Source organism: Triturus cristatus, chromosome 5_2, assembly GCF_964204655.1.
Source record: "Triturus cristatus chromosome 5_2, aTriCri1.1, whole genome shotgun sequence".
NCBI classification, from domain to species: domain Eukaryota; kingdom Metazoa; phylum Chordata; class Amphibia; order Caudata; family Salamandridae; genus Triturus; species Triturus cristatus.
The window spans coordinates 412,523,498-412,548,535 of NC_140588.1; the positions used below are offsets into that span (position 1 = coordinate 412,523,498).

The 25,038-nt window shown below is 42.7% G+C and overlaps 1 protein-coding gene across 3 annotated transcripts in view; it reads right to left on the reverse strand.

Moving 5' to 3' along the window:
- ACSS2 (acyl-CoA synthetase short chain family member 2) overlaps positions 1-25,038 on the reverse strand; it is a 156,908-nt gene that overhangs the window by 130,141 nt on the left and 1,729 nt on the right. For all 3 annotated transcript variants that reach the window (XR_014962136.1, XR_014962135.1, XM_085607321.1), the window contains exon 2: positions 16,354-16,549. Coding sequence is in view for 1 of the 3 variants with exons in the window: in XM_085607321.1 (XP_085463447.1) it covers positions 16,354-16,549 (196 nt within the window). In the remaining 2 variants the exon portion in view is untranslated. The remainder of the gene's footprint in view (positions 1-16,353; positions 16,550-25,038) is intronic.

Here is a 25,038-nt window from a genome sequence, read left to right on the forward strand (position 1 = left end):
GACACGGTGAGAGGTGTTTTTGAGTTATCATTTGTCAGAGTTTGTAAGAGTTATCAGTTCCTAGTTTATAACGGGAGGCTGAAGAGCCAAGTTTTTAAAGCCCTCCGAAAAATGAGTTCAGATTTGAGTTTTCTAATATGGTCGGGCATGGAGTTCCATAAGATTGGAGTTTTGACGGAAAAAGATCGTCCTCCAATTCTGGATTTAGAGAAACAGGGGATGATGAGGTACTCATAGGTGTTCGATCTTAGGTTCCTAGGCTGATGATATTTACGAACTCTCTTTTTTAAGTAGTGTGGGCCAATATCATTGAGTGCTCTGTAAGCGAGAGTTAGAGCCTTAAATTCAGATCTTCTTTAGACAGGCAGCCAATGAAGACTGCGCAAGTGGGGGGATATTCGATGTCTGAGTGGAATGTTTCTAAAAAGCCTGGCTGCCGCATTCTGCACCATTTGCAGTTTTCTTAGTAAGTATGCTGGCAGCCCCAAATACATGCTATTTGCGTAATCAAGTTGTGATGTGATTACTGCATGGACTATTGTTTTTCTACAATCCATTGGTAGAAAGTAGAGGAATCTTCGGAGGGCCTTCATTTTCCAAAAGCAGGAAGAAGAGACTTGGCTTATTTAGGTCTTGCATGACAAGGAGGTATCTAGTTTGAACCCTAGATTCCTAGCTGATGAAACTGGAAGGGGTGGAGGGTTGAGTTCTGTAGGCCACCAGAGATGAGATAGTGGGGGAGAGGGCTGGTTAAAAAATAACACCTCTGTTTTTTCTGTATTCAGCAATTTTTAGTATTTGTTTCCCATTTCACTAACCGGTTACAGCTTATTAGGTTATTTAATTTAACCAATGGATACACATATTTATGTAAGGTTTAATATAAGTTATTGACATTAAAAATACATTCACAAAGTGGGATACGTTTTCAATCACAGAATGTCCCAAATATCCTTAAAAATGGAATCCTAAGCCATTTGTCTCCCAGCCATATTTGCCACATAATACATAATCTGCTGCATAATCTGACGATTTTAACTAGTAAACTGTTTATAGCTCAAGCATATCAAAAGTTCCTATAAAATGTGACTTGTGCTGCTGTGAAGTGGACAGCCCTTTGCACATGTTGACTCGTCACCTTTCTCACTGCTGCAGTTGTATGTTCCACTGGTACTAATAAGGCCCAACATTTCCAGAGACTGTTAGCATGAATAAAATGTCAAAATAATAAAGTATCAGAAAATTTACAGCACCACTGATACCAGTGTAGGGTGTCAGAGCAATTTACATCACACATATTACACAGAGGCAATCAATCATAGCCAATAAGTCTCGCTCTTGGGACCTTATAAGTATTTAATTATGCAGCACAATATCCTTGGTGCAATAACATCAACTGTTGCATGGCTAAAAACGTATACGGTCCCAAAGGCGAGACCTATTGGCTGTGCCAATGCTTGTTTCACCTTTTGATGGACACAATATTTTTGCTGCCTTTACAACTCTGTGACCTTTACCCCTTGCTAATCAGTAGTAAAGTGCCTGTGCTCCACTTTTAAACGTGGTAGAATTGCCATGCTACCAATAGGTAACATTGCCATGTCTATAAGTCAATAGTATATAGTACAAAATATACCCAAGGGTCTGGAAGCTAAATACCAGCACCTACTGTGCCATCCACTATAGTGACAGCACAAACCTGGATACAGGTCTACCACTGTAGCCTGATTGTAACAGCGCAAAAGCAAAATATGCACAGTGACCTGTCAAAATAACCCCTTTTTGACAGGAGAAAACTACTAATTTGAATATTAATAGGTCACCCCATGTAAGCCTCAGAGCTCACAAATTAAGGTGCATGGTATTTAAAACTAGGACATGTCGAAAATTAATATTACCATGTCCCTACAGTGACAAGCCCTGAAAATGGGTTTCAAAATGGCGTGCCTAGTTATCCTATGTAGAAAACCAGACTGTAGAATACTAATACTTTCTCAGGAATGGGACCAGCTAGAAAAATAATTAAACAACTATTTTAAATAGTTATTATAAATCCAAGTCAACGGTAAAGTCAGATGTTTAATAAATATTAAAGAATATGAACTTTTTGAAAATGACCTTTCCCCTGCCTGAGGCTTATTTGTCCAGCTTCTCACAGATAGTGATTCGCCTTTAATCGGTATGAAAAAGGTGTGAAATGCCTCCCAGAAGTAAATAATTGGCTGACCTCAATGGGCAGAGATTACTCTTCTAAGTTTAGCAGAATATGCAGAGTGAGTGCAGTGGGCCTCCTTTTGGCTCCACAGTGTCAAATTCTGCTTGATAGATTGGTTAAGGCACATGTAGCACTTGAGGTGTACTGAAAAGGGAGAGAACAGGATGTCAAAACAATTCTTATGAATCCCAGTATAGTTGCTTGAAAGAGCCTGGTGTTATCCTAACAGACATCTATATCTGGGTTTATTGTGGGTACAGTACATGCTGTGATAGGACACCAGGACTGCCATAATAGCTCCTCACACACAAACACCCCCAGCCCTCTGAGCCCAAGTTTAGTGTAGCTGAAGACTTTGCTAGTTTGAAAATGCCAGCACATGGTATTTTGGGCCTGTCTGCAGGAAAAATAAAACATGAACTACGAAGAAAGTGGTTAGGGTCTGGTAACTTTTACTGCATTGGTTAGGGTGCGGCTACGAGTCATGTCCACCCCCTAGCTGGTGATATGCATAAATGTGGCGTCTCCAGGCACTCACTTTAGAACACTTTCTGGACCTGCAGAAGATCAGAAGAGGACTGGGCCTGCTGTCTGTGACCTGAAAGGAGCCCTGACAGACTGGAGAAAGTTGACTACGGGGGTCAGATGGCTACCCTCCTGTGTGGCCACAGAGTTTCAAGAGGCCATTTCCTAGAAGTACTTAGAAGTACTTAGCTGACAAGGGGCAACTGGACCTAGACCCTACGACTGGACTCTGCCTGACAACCTGTGAGTCTCTTAGTGCCTCCCATGAGGTCCGGGAAGAATGTAGAAATGTACCGCTTTGGTGGATTGTGGCGTAAAAGACTAACGGCCTGATTTAGCGTTTGGCGTCCTGGTTTCTCTGTCACAAACAATACAGATAACCCGTCCGCCTTATTTTAAGTGCATTATATCCTATGGCACTTGTAATAAGGCGGACGGGATTTACATCACGTTTGTGACAGAGTAACCAGTCCACAGAACTCTAAATCAGGCCCTAAGTTAGAAGGTAAAATCTTTGATCAGGACAAACTGGTTGGTGTATCCAACCTGCGTCTCATCACAGTCAGCCTCAAATTGCACATATGTCCAACAGCGACCGTTCATTAGTATATTGTACTTTTTGGTGCTGTTTCTACTTAAAACTTTAACAATTAACATCTCTGTTTCCCCTTATTGGGATTTTTGTCATTTCTATGTAATTTTGTTTATTACATTTTACTCCATTTGTCTAATTCGGTTTGAGTGTTTTATTGTTTTTCATTTTAACTTTATTACTTTTTTGGTACTTCATAAATATTTCACACATTGCCCTAAGTAGTCCTTTCGGCTCTGTGCCATAGTTACCATGTGGGTGAGCTTAGTTATTTAGTGACTCAAGGGTTCACCCTAACAAGGGTTGTGATTATTCTTTGAGGTGGGTAGTCACCCACCCAAATAATAGTCCAATTTCTTACACAATGTAAGAAGAGCGCAATCCTGTATGTATGAATGAATGAAAGGTATGGTTAAAAAACATACCTCCAAACAGTCAGGGGGTCATTATGATGGCGGGTGGATCACCAAAGCCCGGCCGGCGGTGGCGATCCGCCCGCCATCACAACATGATTTACCCCCGCCATATTATCATGGGGGGGGGGTACCGCAGCGGACAGAAAGTCCGCCGCTTTTCTGCCGGTCGGCAATCGTTACGATTGCTGGCCGGGCGGAGCTGGGGCATAATATGGTGGCGGTACCTTCCAGTCACCGCCATCCATATCATGATGCTGGGTTGTCAAGGCATTTCCATATCCCGGCCTGACGCTCTGACCAGACGCTTTCATCCCTGCACGCAGAGAATCCAGCTTCCAGTGTTCTGACTCCCTTCATGGGGTGTTAGAGTTTGAGACCCTGAAAGAGATACCCACCTCTCTCATTCTAAAGGTATGGAGCGGACTAGAACCTAGAGGGACTCTTGGCATACTAAACTTAGTATATACCATACTATAGAAAACAGCACCTACTTCTTACCTCATACTACACTTAGGTTAGGTACACTGGGGTTGAACTATTTAGAAGCATCAGACGAGTATTCACTTTTTAGCCTGTGTTATTTATGTATGTATATATGAATATATGTCATAGCTAAAAGACAATGGGATTGCAGTATTATTTCTTCTCACTGCTTACGCTGTGCGTATTATATCTTGCTTACTGTCTAATGATTGTAACAGCTCATATCTCTTACGCGAGAAACAAGACTGTTCAATAAATCCTTTTATTGAAACGCCCGTCTATCTATTTCTGTGTACCTCTGGAGAAACTAAGCATCCACGATTGACGAGTGAAACTGTGATCTGTTGTTGCCACGATTCTGAGACGCGTTCCGATTCTAAGGGAAACAAAGATGTCATGTTTATGCAGTTGTCAGAAACTAATCCGTTCTTGTTCATTCGAGAAGTTTCTAGTGACCTCTGAGTTAGCTGGCACACACAAGTAATTAACTTTAATGTACTCGATAGGAGCATACTGACCTTAGTCCTATGCAAAAACTATAGTGTATATTATTCCAATGCGCAGAGCCTATAATGGAAATAGGAACTACACTACACTCTATAATCTAAAATAAAATAAGCACAACCACACAGTTACTGAAACAGTTGGAATTTTTAACCAGAAAAGAAGTCAATCAAAGGCTACACGCCACTACATTAATCCAGTACCGCAAGGCCAGAAGAGTACAGAGAGACTTTCGCATTGCCTTAAAACCGATGTTGTGCAAAACAAATAAAACCTTCATGGAGAAATGGCATTTAATCCTCAATAAATATTCCTTAGACCTAATTTTACTAATTATAGAAGAACTTTTCAACATATTGAAAGCATTAGAGGAAGAAATACATAATGTGAAATCTGAATTATCTAAACAACATTCGGTGGACGATTGGAAAAGAGTTTTGGAAGATCTCAACCAAGAGACTGATAACTATGCAAAAGAGAAACATGAACGCAAAATCAAAACATTTCGCAGCAACACAATTGACTTTAAGTGGAAGTGTGCACTCAAAAGAAATGGCAAAAACATCCAAATACAGGATCGTCCGAAGAAGGCATAGTTTCTGATTCCGATGTTGCCCAAAACTGACCACCGATGTCAAAGATTGGAGTACAACCAACACAACCATCAACCAGTGGTGGGGACAGAAGTCATCAAAGGCGGCTTTTTTATCGATAAGCCCAGCAGCCAACAATCAACCAAACAAAAACATCGAAAAACTCGCAGGAGCCAGAGAAAATGATCAAGACATGGAGAGAAGAACCTTCCGCAGCAAGATAAAAACCAAGTAATCAATATTTTACAAGTTGCGTTGACTGAAACTCAGACAGCCATCCTAAACAAAGAAACATCGTACAACAGCAAAGCTACAGAAAGTTAAATCTCCTTCTTCAAATTCAGGGCTTAAAAAATCCGAAAAATGGTACTAGTCCTGCAGGTCTAGTGCCTTGGAAAATCCCCTCGACCTCACTTCAACCTACTTGACCTCCGTCTCCGAAAACGGAGCAAAAGTGACAAGATAACAAGATTTAAAGGCATCTTTATTGCTCATTCCCTTTGTGTGCAATAAAAATGCCTTTAAATCTTGTTATCTTGTCACTTTTGCTTCGTTCTCACAGACAGAGGACAAAAGTTAGTTTCTCTTCCGACTCGCCAGAAAGGGTGAGTAGGACCTAAAAATAGCTCGTCCTCATCAATTCTCCCTCGCAAATGTGAGCGGGCGAGTGGATTTGTCGAGCCCTGAAATTCATGAGGTTTATTCGTTTCAGGTTCTTTTTCAGCACATTGGAACCAGTGACAACATCCCCACAAGGTTTAGAATACAAGGAATTTAAGCCTAAGAACACATTTATCTCTCATAAAGCTATTGATGCGATTGAAAAAATTTGTGAAAAAGGATATCAACACAATTACATTTGAAGAAAATAAATCTCAGAATTTGACACCAAAAGAATAGAGCACACTACGTTCTTTAGCTAACAATAAACAGGTGACGTTTCAACAAGCAGATAAGGGAGGTGTACTAGTTGTCATGGACAGTGAGTTTTATGTGTCTAGTGTCAATACACACGTTCAAGGTTCAAAAACTTACATACATCTAGAACAAGATCCCACTAAGGATGTTCAAAATACATTAAAACTAATTCTAACCAAGGCAACCGAAATGGAGTGAATTTACAGCCACACTTACAACTATTTGTACACGGAATATCCACACAGGCCACAAATGTACATGTTACCCAAGATACATAAAAATCTTACCAATCCAGCTTTTTGACCAATTCTATCAGCCTGTGGGTCTCTTTCTGAACCAATCGAAAAATATTTAGACCTCTTTCTCCAACCTATTGTACAGGAATGGGAGACCCATATAAAAGACACCACTGCGTTTCTTAATGTTCTCACTCGATTGTGTACAAATCACATTGAAGAGTGGAGGCTATGTACTATTGATGTACACTTCAATTCCTCATAATAAAGGTTTAGAAGCAGTTGAATGGGCACTTCTCAACCAAGGCCCCATTGGGGCAAACAAGATTTTCCTATTGGAATTGTTACATTTCGCGCTATTTCACAGCTATTTCCAATGGAATAAAAGTTTTTATGTACAATGCAATGGCACATCAATGGGCTTCTCCGGAGCTCCATCAAATGCAAATATCTTCATGTCCAAATTTGGACATGATTTCATACTTCATGAAGAGGCATGGAAACAACATTTAATCCTGTACAAAAGATACATTAATGACATTTTCATAATTTGGAACGGTGATCAGAAATTGATTCAAATGAGTAGGACAGGAATCAAAACTACTGTGTATACTAAGAGTACTGACAGGAAGAACAGTTTACACTTCAAACGTTTTCATCAATTTGCATTAAAACGCCATTGACATTATTCATAATTCATCAGACTCAAAAGAATTGTTTCCGATCAATCGGAATTATCTAACACCCTTGATCAATTCTCAACAAGATTCAAACATTGTGCATATCCATCAAATCTCATTGAAGAATCTGTACATCGTATTTCTAAACCTAACAGAAAACAATTGATGACCAAAGCTCAGTCATCAAAAGGCAACGCAATGGTATGTTTATTAAAACATTCCACCAAAGCACACAAAATCAAATTAATCATCAACAAGCATTGGGAAATTATCCAAACTGAACCAGATCTAATGAATTTATACCAACAAAAACCCATGTTTGACTTTAAAAGTTCAAAACATTTGAAAGGACTGTTATCAGGTACCAAAAGCCCAGACAAAGCCGAACACAGAGGTATGCAAATATGTGCAAACTGCATCCATTATAATAACGTGATCATTGGCAATGATTTAACCCATCCAACTAAAGGCAACATAATAAAATTACAACACTCAAGTACCTGTGACACCCAAAATTTCATTTATGCCTTGAAATGTCCTTGCGACAAATTACAAGTGAGTAAAACTGAGCGCAAGCTTAAAATCCGGATCACCGAACACAAAAGCAACATAAGAAACCACAATAAAACTTTTACGGTAGCAATGCATTGGCTTGAAGACAGACACAACATAGCGCAACTACGGTTTACCATCTTAGAAGTACAGAAATGGAGACCTGATATGGACCCTCATAAACAACTCGTGAGATCAGAATTTGTATGGATTAAAAAATTGGATTCCATGCATCCGATTGGGATGAATGACAGATTGGAATATGCATGCTTCCTATGAGAAGCTGATTCCTGTTTATCATTATGTATGTCATTAACTTTGGGATTTCAGCTGTTTTGGCCATTTACTACTATCATTTTTATCACTTCTTATTTTTTATTATATTTTTTATGATATTTATTTTTGTTATGTAAACCATGTGCTAATAGGGGATCTGTATATATTTTCTCCCATTTTGCATGTGTCACAGTATCAATCTTCACTAGTTCACAGTGTTTCTGTAAATGTTGTTTGCTTCACTTTGTAGTTAATATACCTTTAAGAAATAACCCAGTGGGTACGCTAATACGCTACGCATGCCGTAACCGTAATGTACACTTACATATAGCGATCCTGACTGATTTGCCATTAGCAGTACTGGTTTAGGAGACGCGCGTTGTTATCTACCATGTGAAGTGAGTAGCTACTCGTACACACATCTAATACAGGGTGCACTTGGGGCTGTATCGGATTTACAACTATCGGCAGCCGTAGCGATCCGCCTGTGAAAAAGTTCTGAGCACGTTTGATGCTACGGTCTTCGTTTTTATGTTTATATTATTCTGTTAATGGAAAACGTTTTGGTACATTCGTTCACGGAGTTTCTGTTTACTATCGAGCATTTTTTCGCTTCCTCGAATTAAGCATCGCACAACCGTGTTTTGCATGACTATACAGACGTTTTTCTCTGTAATCAGTGCTTGTGCATACACACAGTTTACCACAGACGTTTTTCTCTGTAATCAGTGGTTGTGCATGCACACAGTTTACCACTGAAGATGACAGGTTTCACTCGGTTCCTGTTTTTAATACACATAAAACACGCCACTTCATTTATCACGCGGGTGACACATCTCTGCTCTATCATATACAATCTTATTCTTTGTATATGATGAGGACTGCATTGAGCTGACCACAGCATTGTTTGCTTACAGATTTTTCCATTTGGATGCCCCTGAACAAGGGCCCATGACCCGAAATGCATTGGGCAAGATTTGGTGCCGGCCCATGACCCAAAATGCATTGAGCAAGATTTGGTGCCTAGTCTTTTTTGAAAAAGACACTGTGAATCACGGATAAACTAACTCTATATCTCTAATTACCACACATAGAAATCGCATTCGCCAATGAAGAAATTGGTGTGAATAAATTTGGATACAGATGATTTAAGTTTGAGAAGATTACAAATTTAATTATGATGCTTTGATTAAAAAAAAAATAGTGTTTTTAAGTGAAGCGCGACTGAAGTCAGAAGGCGGACATCCACCTCTGATGAATTGATCTCAGGAAAGCTATAATCTTTCATATTGTTTTTTGTAGTACAGCATTACATGAGTACCCAAATATGTTCAACTCATTTTAGGCTGCTCTGCAAGGCATGCTTTATTGAGGTAGGGACTTGAAGCTCTGTCCACTCTCAACCCACATTTGTCATTGGATTGTCATTGTCCACTGTAAACTGTGACTGTTCATTGGTCAAAAGGCTTAGTAGTCCCTCCTTAGTACCGCCTTGTTTCATTTTGTAACCTCCCATGGCGACACCCCTCGTTACATGTGTTGCTGCTCGGTAGGCTTTAATAACAGCCTCCGAGCACTATTTTCTTAATTAGCGTTGTCCTGGCAGGCAGGACATGCTCTCTCCTAACGCTTTTTTTTATTTTTATAGCACGCCTTTGCAATGCAATAGGTCTTGCATTTGCGAGAGTTTAAGCTATTGCATTTTAAATTACAATGCCTTTTATTTAACTGTTTTAAAAACAACGCATAAATAAAAGGCAGTGTCATTTACAGTGCCAATAGCTCAAACTGTCATAAATATGAGACCAATTGCATTGCAAATGCTTGTTTAAACTCACAGAAAGATTGAAATGTGTCCAGAATCACAGGATGTTGTGTCAAGACCGGATTTGAACCTAGTTCCCCATTTCCAAAATCAGCGGCTCTAGCTGGAAGGCCACATCTACTCCTCAGTGGCAACGATTCTGCTTCCAAGCATGGCACTGGCTCCCAAGATGCCTTTCCTCAGCAGCTGAATTTGTACAACAGCAGCGACTTATAAAACATTGGGTGCTAGAATGCAGAACTTGGCCAAATGGATTGGCTTGCCCACTGGTCTGTTTAACAACATATTATATATTGTCTGGGTGTGCTATTTTGCCCCATGTATTTTTCAGGCTGTCACTGTCACTAAAACCGAGGTTGTATTTTGCCATAAGAGACAGCACTGACCAGGGCACCCTGGCGCACTGTCAGGTTTTCCTCTCAGCACAAGCATGCACTGCCTCGCAACCTGTGCTTGCTATTATGTAAGCCAGTCTTTGGCGAGGTGCCTCCAGAGACAACATAGCTGGTGTGGAAATACCTGGGTGTTCTCTGAATGTGAAGGTCAACGGGCTGATGGCCTTGGCTTTCATCAAGGCAAGATATTGGGTCACAGAAGTTCGTACTGAACTTCCGACAGAAGTATATCCTAGAGTAACCTTTCAATGACCATTCTGTGCTCCGATTGGGCAATCCAGTAAGATGATGGCGGTAAGCATGGGAGCGCCTCTTATCATGCAGTGTGTGTTAGAAACGCGTTAAGCACTTTCTTAGAAGTCAACTCTCCAAACATAATGCATTCAAACTTAAGCTCAAATCACCTCTGAGCAAAGTATTAACCCTCCTCGTCCTGCCTTGGCGGGTACAATTGACTCCAGGGAGCTATGGGAAGAAGAACCAGCCAGGAACCTGTGTTAATCCTGCAGCACTGGAAAGCCAAATGCGCCTGGTTATCATCTAGATATTTTAGGTCTGTGGTCCAGACTCGCATTCTTTCTGCAGTTAGCTTTGCACATTTCCTATAGACTGTGATGTCAATCCCATGGGCACAAGCACCCCAAGGACAGCCAAGGTCCCCAGACTTACCCTGCATGCTGAACAATGAATGCCTGCCTTTGGGGAGCTCAGCTGGGTCACAGTACCGTCTGCAATGACCCAGTACCCTAGTGCACTGTGCCATACTAAATCCCCCTTCTCACCCCCCCCCAACCCCCCCCACCCCCACCCCCGCCTGCAGACCGTGCAGGAAGCTGCAGCCCGCCTACTAAAGAAGGTAGCCTCTGTCTACAAGTGTCTGCTGGTCTCCAATTCAAAGGACGAGAGCTGCTCAAATATGTGCTGAATAAAACGCTACATATGTAAGAGATGTGTCTTTAGTTTCTGTATAGCGCCGCCTTGCACTCACAATAGGCGGGAGCGCTTTACAGTATGCATGAACACGGGTTACCATCCGGTGAGCACGGCATTAACAAGATAATACCATAGAAAAAAAAATCGGCGATATTTCTCGTTATTATTTCAGCAAAACTACGGGTCAAATGAATTGACATTTTAATGGTAGACAGTGCATTCATGCATTGTGGAAGGACCGGAGTTGTCAGGAGGCAAATAAAAGAAGGCATTATAGGAAGTCGCGTAGAGCTAGCATGCCCGCAGGGGTTCACCTGGCTCTGCTGGTCGAAGCTGAAGGAACCTGCCAGAGGCTGTAAACTGAGATGGGCGTTGACATTCAAGTTTAAATTAAAAACACCTCCTTCAGAAAGGCCTTCCTTGTTTCACAGTTTTGTGCTCTGAATCGTTATGGAACAGCTGCTTTCACTTACATTCTAACACGAAAAGTGCCTAGAACCCAACTGACCTATGAGGAGTATATGGCACTATGTAAGAACACCAGAATATTAGTGTACTGGCCGGTCCCTAGCACTGTAAGCAATATTGTAGGAAGGGAAAAGACAATCATCCCAAAAGGCATTCGAAGAGGTCACCAATAAGGCATTCAAAGAGGTCACCAATAAGGCATTCGAAGAGGTCACCAATAAGGCATTCGAAGAGGTCACAGGACCCTCAAGTGAAGCCCACGATGCTCCCTCCCACTATGTGAATACCACACTGGCTGCCCTCTTCAGTGCAAGCAGACGTAACCCCAACTATTTAAACAGGCCCAGAACCAAGGTCAAAAGATGCATCAATGGCTGAGCCTGTACCCCAAGGCTGGCTGCACTTGTTAGCGTGGGGGTCGCTCTTCACATATGTGCCTCAGAGGCTGAACCTGCACCATGGTGGAGACTGCATGCAGCGGTCAAAACAGGGTGCATGTTCATACCAGGGGCACAGCAACCTGTTAGCTTTCCTCAGGCTCCTCCCAGGAGCCTCTTCTGTGGAGTTGTCAGCAAGGGCCCTGAGCCGTTAAAAAATATAGGCGCTGGCTCGGTGATCTACAGTGATCGCAATTATAGTTGCCGCACTCAGAGCGATGGGGGGGGGGGGGGCAGGGGGGTTGACGAATGCCACTGAAATCAATCTGTGGGTGCTCCCCTGAACTACATTGCTATATTTCAATTTTCCCCGAGCTGAGCTTCTTTCTTCTAGGTTCCCCAAATTATACTCCTCGAATAGGGACAACAGTCACGTGTGGCGAGGAGTGGAGTATTTTTCAACCACAGAATTCTCTTTCCTTACTAACAGTCACCAATGTGTGAGCAGTAGCGTTGGCAAGAGGTGAGGGCTTACCTAAACCCCTACTGCAAGTTCAAGATTCCCCATCCTTCCCTAATTGGGTGGGTTTAGGGCTGCTAATAGCACCCAATAATTCTGGTTAATGGCGGGGTTCAAATGTTAAGTCTCAGCTGTGATGAACTTATGGGCACTTACTTCTGCTGACTCCGTTTTAAGAGCTGTTTGTGGCAATAAATGAGCTCTTTTTTAAAAAAAACAAAGAAAGATCTCTGCATTGTGGATGTAAATATCACATGAAATAACCAACTGGAGCGTAGGCTTTGATACCACTGAACGTCAGAAGCATTAACTACATTGATACGTTACAGAGTTTGAGCACATGCACATGGGAAGGGAGTCAAAATAGAAATGCAAAGGAAACACAGCTCAATACGTCAAAACATGTAAGGCTAAAGGATGGAGAGAAATCACTCCAGTTTTCTCCTTTTCCGTATCGACAATGTCAATATGGTTCGATGTAGCAATGCCTTTTGATCTAGGCTAGACAGTAGTGTATGCTACAGGAATGTATCTGGCAGTATGGGGTCATAATTGGCAAAAAACAATGACATGGGAAGCCTTCCAGGTCTTGATCAGTGGATTTTGGATGCCGTTAAGATAAGACGTAAGGATAGTCCGCATTTTAGGCACTATCGTCATGTATATCTTCAAATGTTTGCATTCATAATTGAAACCCTGGCATGTGTCCTAAAAAGGATTTAAACACAACTATAGGTCAGCCCTTTCTGTAAACACACACATTATGTAATTGTTCAAACACATCCCATCACTGTGGATGAACTGAGATGTTTTACACGAGACAGTGTTTAATTCCCTCCATTTTTAGAAATGATTGAAAACTTTGGTACTTTTTCCTGTGAAATCACATACTGAAAGATCGACACTGAGCATCATTTTTAAGCTGTTACTGTAAAGATGGATCTAGCTACGCATATTTGGGGAGAGTCCCGATTCTTAGAGATGCAAATAAACACATAGTCAACACAATTTTCACAACATAATCACTCTGAAGAACAAACTCAAGCAACCTAAGAAATTTTGGTTGCTGTTCCCAAACTGCTTTATAAAAAGGTAACCAAAAGGACGATGAGCATGCACACAAGACAGAAGCATCTCTTATTGTCATGTTGACAGTAATGCCACATTATGTACTAGGCTCATTTCTTTCAGTAGCTAACTGGGGGTACTGCAATGCCAATAATATATTGGTCCAAATTAAATTTAAGCTAGGAGGGTGGGGAACAGCTACCCCAAAGAGATATTGCAGGGCTGTGCAGCTTCACAGTTAGTTCATTGGTGGGATAATAACAAAAAAATAGGTCTAACAGAATGTCAAAATATATCATATGAGTTTGGTAAATTGCTCTGCTGCGGTAGAAATGAAAATATGTTACTCTACACACAACCATTAGAACTCATGGCTGTCTTTTCTTTATTACATTTCTAGATTTCGAGTGGATCTTGATTCTGGTTGCTTCTGTAGAAGGCGGGGAATTTGCTGACTGTAGCCTGGCTTTTTCAGAAGGAAAGGCTTAAAGACAATGGGGGTGACTTTGTTCAGAATATATGAATTTGAAGGGAGGCCCATGTCGATCAGCCAGGATGAGGGTTATGTGTCAAGTTTCTCCTGGGCTCTAATAACACATGCTGCACATGGTAGACTTCTTTTTACAGGCTAAAGTAGCGTTGGTCAGGCTAAGGGGCAGAGTATTTGCACTGTGAAAAAATACAATGGCCAGTAGAGTGGCTCAGAAGTTAAGTTTTCATTCTGCAGAGAATTAATGACTTGTGATTTTTTGTGACATGTCCCTGGAAGGTCATATTCCAGCTTTTTCACTCATAAGATCACCAGTACACTATCTTGCCATTGTCCACAGAGCAGCCAATATTTTTTTTTTCCTTGTGAGATGATTTTACCATAGCTGTTATTTGCACCAAACACGTAGGCCTTCATTCTGAGTGGCCTGGAAAATTAGTTGTATTTCCCCACCCCCAGTTACTGATACCAGCGGTACTGGTATGTCCTGGGAGACGGAAAATCCAGCGCAGTAAAAGTTTAACCCTCAGGGTCCACTGAGAAATGAGGAATCAGTAGTTCCAGGTCCAATTTACCCGGTAACTGCTCATTTTTACCAGACTTTGGTCAGGAGATCTAGAATCTTCAGGTGAAAGCAAACAGATCTGAAGTGTTCAAGCGGATCTCATAATTGCGATAGGGTCACTAACAGCTGTTACCGGCCCCTTCAGAATTAAGTAGCCACTTGCAATGAGAGCCTTAGTGAAGAAGCTCTGGCGCCCATTACTTACTGGCAGAGGTGGAAGAAGATGGAAACTTTGATTCAGTCTGTAATGCATCCGTATGACAAGCATGGCTGTCCTCAACAAACGGCCTGTACTGTCTTTAGGAAAAAGAGCATCGCTAAACCAAAGAAGGCGTCTAATTTTTTCAGTGTCAGGGTTGATTAGTTCATAAAGTTCCGTTTTTTTAAACATTTAGATTATGGTACTTGCACTTTTCCTCCCCTTATTATTTATGGAGAATATTTTGAAAACTCACGTGTTCAAGATGAGGTTTATGGAATATAATGTGAGTAATACACTAGGTCACTTTTACAGCCGCTATGGTTATGGTTATGCCCAGTAAGCAGGGGATGCACCAGAATAAAAACAATTTTTAGGAAAAACAGAAAATCAAATTTTAAGAACACAAGTGCTGAGGAACAATAAGAATGTAGCTGGGGTAATGTGATAGTTGGTAAGGTGGGTGGGTGATGTCTTATTACTGGATTTCTTCAAGCATGTCAGTAAATGTACAAATACGAAGGCGGCAATGTCACTCTGGTCCCTACCACCTACGAGGAGGATACCAAACAAGCCTTCTCACGCTACACCAGAGAATCTGGAACAAGATCGCAGTCCAGATCTCGCAAGCATCCTCTGGGCTCTTCTTCCGCAAGCAAATGAAGACACTTCTCTTTGTGCAAAATGTTATTTCACGCTAATATCTCCCCTCTGACCACCCATATGCACTTAAAAGGCCTCCAGAGTCGATTTCTCCCTTGTGCCCCCCCTGCCCCACGTGTCTTGTTTCAAGCATCTTTTAACTACTCACATAGCTTTTGTGTAGGGTTCCCCACTGCTATGCATCTAGGTTTTCGCTCTATAAACCCTGTGCACACACGTCACTCGAAATGCTTTGCCAGAGCCATGTTTTGTAGGCACAAAGTATTAGACATTGAGGGCAACGTGTAAAGTTCCAGCACTGCAGGCTCTTGTTATTGTCTCATTAGTGCTGTACCGGTCTGATTAACAATCCTCCAGCTTCCCTAAATGTGTTCACCAGGGACGTGGGTGTTTGCACAGAGACACACACCCGTGGCACTCCCACACAAAGCTGCAGCTACAGAAAGGCGTTCCAAACAATGTGCCCGGACCAATACACCTTCATCATCCTGATTTTGGTTCATCTTTTGAGGCGAAATACGCATAAAGCTTTCTGACAGAACTCCATAGCGGCCGTGCCAAATATTTCATATCCTACTAAACATCCTGCTGTTATAGTTTCCTTTTTAAAAGGGTGTGTGTACCATACACCCGTCCGGCAAATGCACAAGTGCACAGCTCATAAGGGGAGGCTTGAATGACAGGTTGAAACATTGTGGTGCTGTCGGGAATTACAGAGAATCCACTTTAGCTCAAAAACATATTTGAATACAGACTCAAATAGCGGTTGTTTAAAAAAAAAAAAAAGGAAAATAGATCTGAAGTGAAAACTAGTGGAAGAAGTAAGCACAAAAGAGCAATATGAAAAATAAAAACTTTACCACAATAATGCTGTCTTGTCTCCCAGATTTTTCTCCTTGACGTTTCTGTCAAGGATGTTGTAACAGATGTTGGTTTTGGCCCCTTTCATGAACTCTACGTAGACTCTGCCTTTGGTTACATCGAAATTGAAGTCAAAAAGCTTTCCCGTTGGTGGTGTTTGCCAGTAAAACTCGCTGGCAATCTCCTTCCAAAACTCTGAGGATGAAGATTGGGGAAAGGGAAAGCAATTTACAGACAGCAATATTTCAAAAATACTTCTGCCACAAATTGTTAAACATGATATCACATCAGTGTGTTATAGGCATTAAGTACATATACAATAATTTAACATATAACATTGGGAGGCAACATGTTATGCACCTTGAGGCCAGTTGCACATTTTGTTGCAAGGTACACAGCTTTATCGTGCAAGTCCCAAACAAACGTTAACCAGTCCCAAGTTATTATTTTTTTTTTTCTTTTTTTTTGTCCTCATCTGCCACACAGGCTTTAATATGCAATCTTGTAGGTTTACACACATTGTGCTGCCTCAGTTACTATGACTGGTTGGGGCAGTAGTGGACCGGAGAGCTCACCCCTCAGCAGTAATGTTTCAACCAATAGTGATCGCTAATATAAAACCAAACAAGGGTTGCTAGAATCCAGGCAAGGTACTAATAATAGCACCTGGAAACGGCTATCCCCTAGAATGGGATTGATGGCTTAATCATTGGACCTGGGGGGAAAAAATAAAAAATTAAAAAAAATAAACCCCAGATACTCAATGGACCCAATTCAGAATATGCCAAAAGTATCTTTTATCCGGATTACCAGTTCTAGCCATGTCCAACTTAGAGACCAGCAGAGTAGAAGCATACCAGTCATTGATAGAAGGAGATGAAGAATCCTTCCACTTCCTGCATATCTCCCTCTTGGCAAGCAGTATGGCATAGAAGATTAGCTTTTTGCCAAGGAAGGGAGCCCTTGGTAGCAACCAAATATTACTGATGTAAGGTCCAGGGTAATGTTAACACCAACAGAGAGTGAAAGAGTCTTACTAATGGCTTCCCAGAATAAGGATAAATGCGGGCACTCAAAGAACATGTGAATGTCAGAAGCAGCCACCAAACCACATTTCGCGCAAGCCACACTACTCCCCACGGTAAATTTGGAGAGACGAAGGGGTGAATAGTAAGCTCGATGAATGGTGAAAAGGTGGTTCCTGCGTAACCATGCAGGTTTGACAATGTCCCACATCAACATACAAGACGAATTCCAAAGATGTTGTAAATCGGGATTGGTGACATGCAAGGACCAAAGCTCCTCTGGCAATGAAAATATTCCATCCATTTCCTCCAAGATTAGATTATACCACAGTGAAATTTCCTTCTTGGCAGGCAGTTTATCTGCCAAAAGCGTTATAAGATAACTGTACGCACCCAAGGGATATTTACCACCATGTGGAGGTTGAACAGAATATGCACGAGCCCAACTCGATATTTGAAGATACTTAAGCCTGAAGAAGTTTGGACCAATTTTGGTGCAAAGATATTCCCAGGGTAACAAGTCCCCGTCAACAAATAGGTCACCCCACTCCTCCAGTCCAGCTTCTCTCATAGACATAGCTAGTGCATCCCCTAACCAAGTTGGACCATCAGGGAGATCCCACAGCGGTGTCCCGCTTCCATAGTACCCGACTTTAATGGCCTTAGACATCTGAGCCCATATTCTAGCCATACCCCTTAAAATTTTCAATTTAATTTTTTTGAAAAACTTAGGGTTTCTTTTCAAATTTGGAAACCCCGACTGGCTTACCTCTTCTACCTCCAATAACATAGAATAAATAAACCCCACTCCATAACCTACTGGACTCTTTAATAGGATCCTAGCGTGAGATAGCTGGAAGGCCCAGGCATAAGCCTGGAGATCAGGGGCAGCGAGCCCACCTTTTTCCCTACGCCTCCTGATTTTTTTCCAGGAGATTCTTGGAAGATGCTTATTCCAGATAAAGGTACTAATATCAGACTGCAATTTTCTGATAGAGGCGGGGTCAAAATATAAGGGTATCGTATTAAACAAAAAAGAAACTTTGGGCAAAATGGACATTTTAACAAGGTTGACCCTACCCAGTAGGGAGAGCGGAAGATGGGCCCAGGTTTGGAGCAGCTTACGACATTCTTTTGCAACTTTTGAAAAGTTAATAATAGTAATCTGATCGAGGTCAGCTACAATATCCAAACCTAGATACCTCAACTTACTCCCCGGCCGGATTTCAGAATTAAGGGTACTTTGGTAAATATTCCAGGTCATCATCTCGGTCTTTAAAGTATTAATTTCATAGCCGGAGACCCTCCCGAACTCCGAAGCCAACTTAAATATTGCTGGGAGGGCCTCATGTGGTTCAGAGGTAAATATAAGAATATCGTCGGCATAGAGGGCCACCTTTCTCTCCCAACCCCTGTATGCGAATGCCTTGATGTTAACACTATCCCTCAAAATTTGGGCAAAAGGTTCAGCGTACAGATCAAACAGGAGTGGGGAGAGAGGGCAACCCTGTCTGGTGCCCCTCGAGATGTCAAATGGGTCAGATAAAATACCGTTAACCAATACACGGGCACTAGGGTTCCGATAAAGAAGACCAATCGCCTGACGAAATCTACCCCCCACGCCAAATTTTGCCAAGGCCTCCAACAGATACAACCAATTGACTCTGTCGAAGGCCTTGGTGGCGTCCAGCGTGAGAACCGCCAAGGGCAGAGACCTCAAACATGCCATATCTATTGATCCAATCAAATCAAAAGTCAATTCAAAAAGCTGTCGCGCCTTAATAAATCCTTTCTGATCAGTGTGTAAAATAGTGGGAGCGACTAGAGCCAATCTCTTTGGAAGAATGGAGGCAAAGATCTTATAATCTCCATTCAAAATAAAGATTGGTCTATAAGAACCACAGTCTGTTGGGGACTTCCCTGGTTTCAAAATTACAGTTATAGATGCGTTATCCCATGACACGGGTGGTCGCACTCCATCCAGCAAAATCTGATTAAATAGTGTGGACAGGAAGGGGACAAGTTCCTGCTCCAAAGTTCTATATATTTCAGCAGGCAGGCCATCAGGCCCAGACACCTTTCCTTTCTTGGCATCCTGGATGGCTTTCCTTACCTCTTCTTCTGAGATTTCACTATCTAACATTACTGACTGATTAGCCGAAAGACTTGGTAGATCTATTTTACTAAGCCAATCATTGATAGTAGCAGTATCCAATTTCTTATCTTCATGGTAGATAGCTTGATAGTAGTCTCTAAATGCTGCTCTAATATCTGTATCTGAAGAAAGAGGGACGTTATTGACATTGATCTGGTTAATGTTATTACGGACCTGATCAGTTTTTGCTTTCCATGCCAATAACTTACCAGCACCCTCTCCATACTGGAAATGTGCGATTTTACTGGCCTCCCATCTATCCTGAAGCCGCCGGTTGAGAATCGAAGTCAGTTGGACTCTTAGAGTAAGTAGTTTAGCCCGCAGAGGTGTTAAGACATCATCTGTGGACGCTAAGTTGGCATCAATATCAATCTGCGTCTTAGACAACTTCGCCTCCACAGATGCAATGGCTTCTCTGTATTCCCTCCTTCTATATGACACCTTGCCTGTAATAAGGCCTCTCAAAAAGGCTTTAAGTGAGTCCCAGACCACACCGGGTCCAGCAGAACCCACATTTGCCTCTAAGAAAGACCCCACCTCAGTTTTTAGAAAGGTGACATCTTCAGGATGAAAAAGTAAAGTGCGGTCAAAAGACCAAGACCGTACCACGGCAGAAGTAGGTACCATAAGTTCCAGGAATACAGCAGAGTGGTCGGATAAGTGTAGCGGGAGATATCGAATGTCCTTAACAGCGTCAATTAAGCTATGGTTGATTAATATAAAATCTATCCTGGACTGATGATTATATTTATCATTTCTAAAAGAGACCCCCTGCTGCTGCCCGGCCCTTAATCTCCAAATGTCCACATATCCGTACTGTTTCATTACATCCAACAGGAAGGATCTTGATTTCGAAGGGACATGAGATCTACTGTTATGAGATTTGTCCAGAATTGGATCTAAAACGATGTTGAAATCACCAGCTAATATCACTGGTTCCGGAAAGGACAAAAGATGGAAAAAAATCACTTCCAAAGATGAAGGATCGTCAAGATTGGGGCCGTAATATCCAACCACTGTAAAACGAGCACCCAAAATTGCCAGAGAGGCAATAACCCATCTCCCCGCAGGGTCAAACTTGAAATCTAGTACCCTGGCCCCAGGATGCTTTTTGAAAATCAATGACACACCTCGGGAGGTCATGGATTGAGAGGTCGATATTATGGAATCAATCCATTTGTTCCCTTTAACCAAAGTGTCGATTTCAAACTGGATCAAATGTGTCTCTTGGAGAATGATGACCTGGGCATCTGAATCCCGGAGGTACTGCATCAATGTTCTAGCCCTAGGTTTAGTACGGAGCCCATTGATGTTCCAAGACATAATCTTTAAACTAGCCATCCCCACTGATCCAGAGCACAGCCAGCCTTGCCTTTATAAAATGACCAAATATAAACCGACCCACCTCCATGAGAAAATTTGCAGCACAATATGAAAACAGGACTAACAAAAATAGTAAAAAATATAAGAGAGTTGGCTGATGAGAAATTTTATGAATTTTGCCCTTGAATCCCCCCCCTCCCACCCTTCCGCCCTTCCCACCCCCCCCGTGGAGAACCCGTGGTGTATCTAACCGGATCGAGTCCAGTAGATGGCACCCCTACCTCAGGCTCCCGATACTCCCCGCCCAAAACCCAAGGCCTGAGAAATAGAGTGAAGAAAAAAACAGTGTTCCCACCTTAAGTGATACCATGTATATTATGTAGGTAAATAAAAAAAAAAAGAGAGACAAAACCTCAATTATTTCTCTCCTTTTCCCTTTTTTTTTTCCCTTTCCTTTTCCTTCTTTTTTTTCTCTTTTTTTCAAAAATGACTACATTTGCTATCCTTAGTGTTGTGTTTTTTTCTTTTTCTTTTTTCCCATTCACCTTTTATAAAGTTCTCTATTTTTTTTCCCTTTCTCCTCCTTCTTTCTTTTCCTTCCCTTCTTTCCCTTCCCCCATTATCATTTACTGGAATAATAGATTCCAATATACTACAATACCTACAGGCGACCACGACAGCTATAAGAGGCCAAGAGAATTAAGTACTATTATTTACCAGATGACTTGTTACCTATGTCCAGAAGGAATTCATCGGCAACTTGAACAGACCTAATGTTTACCATCTTGGTATTATACATGACCCTCAGCGAAGCCGGGAACACCAATTGAGCTGAAGCACCCAGCTTCCTGAAGGCCTCCAGCCGCCTCCCGAACTCCCATTGCTTCTCCAGCGTGACCCTAGATAGATCAGACCTGATAAGGAAAGTAAACCCCTTACCAGGTAGGGTCTTCTGTTTAAGAGCCACGTTGAGGATCTGCTCTTTAAGGGTGTACGTATGAAAGTTAACAAGGATTTTACGTGGTTTTGGCCTTTGGGGGTTCTGTCTAAAGGGTTCCCTATGAACCCTCTGAATATCAGTTGCTAGCTGCTCCAGAGATTGATCCAAGCATAATGCTTCTTTCAGCAAGCGGACAACAAACTGCTTAACATCAGAGCCCTCAGAACCCTCCGGGACATTAAGGATACGAATGTTACTTCTTCTTGCGTTGTTTTCCAAAATCTCCATCCTGTCTAACAGGGCCTGGTCTTCTCTTCTAAGTTTGATAATGTCCTCTTCTGCTTTATCTAGATGTGCCGACATTGTATCTAGCTTTCCTTCCAAGACTCCTGTCCTTGTTGCCAGCCCATCAATCTTGTTATCTAATGACTGGCAATAATCCCGGATCTCCGTCTGCATAGCTGAGGATTGCTCGAACCCCCTTTTTATGTCCCGAGACAAAGTAGTAAACATCACAAACAAAGAAGCTGCCGAGATATTTGCCGATAATTCTTCTCTGTCACAAGATAAAGTAGAAGACACAGGCACAGGCACTTCCATGGGTAACTCCAATACACTGGCCCCCCAAGAACCCTGGCTCGTGTGATCAGGACTACGGGAAGCGGGATAACTAAGGGCCCCCTCCCTAGCTTCTGCTATGTCGCTCCTCACATCAGGAGTAACAGGTATTGCCCAGTCGCCACCCTCCTCACCGAGAGAGACTCCAATCGTGGGTATACTTGTAAGTGGGGGGTTACTGAGACTACTGTGACCACTGAGGCAGCTGGGACTACTGGTGCCAGCTCCCCCACGGTCACCCCGGGAGCCCCAAGAGCCAAAAGGGCGGGTGAGACATCTAAAGGAGGGGGGACTACAAGAGATGGGGCTAAGGTAGGAAAGATCGCTGGAACAGAGTCCTTTGGTGCGGCCATTGCCTGTGATTTGACGAGGTGCAGAACCTGTGGGACAACTTTAAAATATGAGCGAAGAGATGGTGTAAATTTAGGCGCAGCTTCAGCTCCTGCAGTAAAATTACGTGTTGCTTTCCCTCTGGTTCCCTTAGATTTCACCTCAGTAGATAAATAGGAAGAGGCTCCCTTACCTCTTTGGGGCGAAGTGGTGGCGCTGAATAAGTTGGAACTGGGGACAAGCTCCCTCGTATGTAATCTAGCCGGCACCTTACCTCTTCTTCGGCCACTTTTCCCACCTCTCCCACCTCTCCCCTTACCTCTGGGCACTTGATGGTATTGAAAGTGCAAACCTCTGAGAGAACATGGCGGCAGACGGCTGATCTGCCGTGGTGCTCCGTGAGTCAGGCTCCCGTCTGCCCTGTCTGAGCCCCTGATGGCGGACACCAGTGCGGTTTTTTGCCTCTGCTTTGCTCCTTGAGTCCTTGGTTTTCTCTTTTTGGGGTGTTTTTGGCATTGTGGCGTTTTTGGAGCCTCTCCGGCTCCTTGACATGTAGCAGGTTGCAAGGTTGGCCCGTGCGGTGGGAACTCTTTCCTCCTCTCGACCTGGGTCTGTTCTCCCTTTCCATGACACGGACCTTCGGCGGCAGTGGTTCTGCCGGTGGCGTCCTCGGCATTCCTGGAGGCGCGGTGGATGTCGCTGTTTGCCTAGGCTCTCTCGTTTCCACCAGCAATCCACTGGTCCGGTGGTCGTGGTCTTCGGCCGCCCTGGAGCTGCGGCGCGGCAGGAGAGCACGCAGTTTGTTGCATGCTGTGTGTACTGAGGATGCCATCATCCGGCATTTGGGAGTGACTGCTCAGGATACAGTGGTGAATACAGAGGAAGACACAACGGAAACGAACGGGCGTAGCGGCAGCGACAAGAAGGCACAGGAGTCAGACTCAGTCCCAAGTTATTGTAAGTACATTAAATGTATTCCAGAGTAATTTTGCACCTCGTGTATTTTCTTTCTGCACATTATTGCGGGCGGCCTTAACTCAAAGTAATGTTTTCCCAATCCACATAGGATAGGAGGTGTCCGATGGCTGTGTGTGCTATTACATAACCTGCAGGGTTTGTGTTTGACCTCGTCTCTCAAGGTTCGGATCTTACCAAATTTACTCCTCCTACCATTTTCCTGAGGTTGGTGCCAGGGCCTTTAAAAGTTGACCACCAAGATGTAAATATATAGAATTATAAATGGGTAACAGTGAATCACGAGGATGTTTTTCACCAAGGGGTTCTCAACTGACATCGAATAAACAAGGGGAGCGAGGCTGGGGTTGCCTATGATGTCACCAATAATCCTGAGGTGAAAAATATCCCTGTAATGCATTTTTAACCCATCTCTAATTTTATGTTATGTATAGCCCCCCCAAATCATCTGCTCCTGGTTTCAACTGCTTTACAGGGGCAGAGGAATAATGGAAAAGCCATGTGGAAGAGGTGTGGCGCAGCGGCCAGGGTGCCTGACTACGGACCACGGGGTTTATGGTCCGATTCCCGGAGACGGCAGCAGGTTAGCCCAGCACCATGTGACTCTGGGCAATAGCTTGCTTAATCTTCCCGGCGGCTCCTAGCGCTGGGACACCTCTCTGAAGGTAGCTGTGCACTTCACAAATGCTGGTATTTCATTTCATTGTTTACATAATATGGTCTCATGTCCTGTCCCAAATGTTTTTAAAAAAAAATACCTTGCCTCCTGTCACACAGCTCAACCACACTCTGTGTCTTCCCTCCCCTCCTCTCTGATGAGATCTTTGCTCTCGCAGCACAGACAGGGTCTGTGAGACCCCTGCTAGAGCTACCTGGAATTCCTTTATGACATAGCAACAGTGGGTAACAGCTTTTGTTAACAACTGTTGCTACGTCATAGCAGTGACTTGCAGATTTAGCATATGGCGTTCACACTAGTGGCTCTCAGTGAGAGCCATACATAACATATAGAATTATAGATGCGTAACAGTGAAGTATGGGGATTTTTTTCAACGAAGAGGTTCTGAGTGACATCAAATAGCAAGAACTAAGCTCCAGTTGTCTATGATATCACTCACAACCCGAGGTGAAAAACATAGCTGTAATTCATTTTTCCTTATACTTATCTAAATGTTATGTAATGCGCCAAAATCGCCTGCCCTGCTTCTAACAGCTACGCAGGAGCATAGGATTAATGGGAGAGCCATATATCACATGGCATCTCCTCCCTGGTCCAAATAAATAAAACAAATGGCCTCCTGCACACACCCTCTATGTG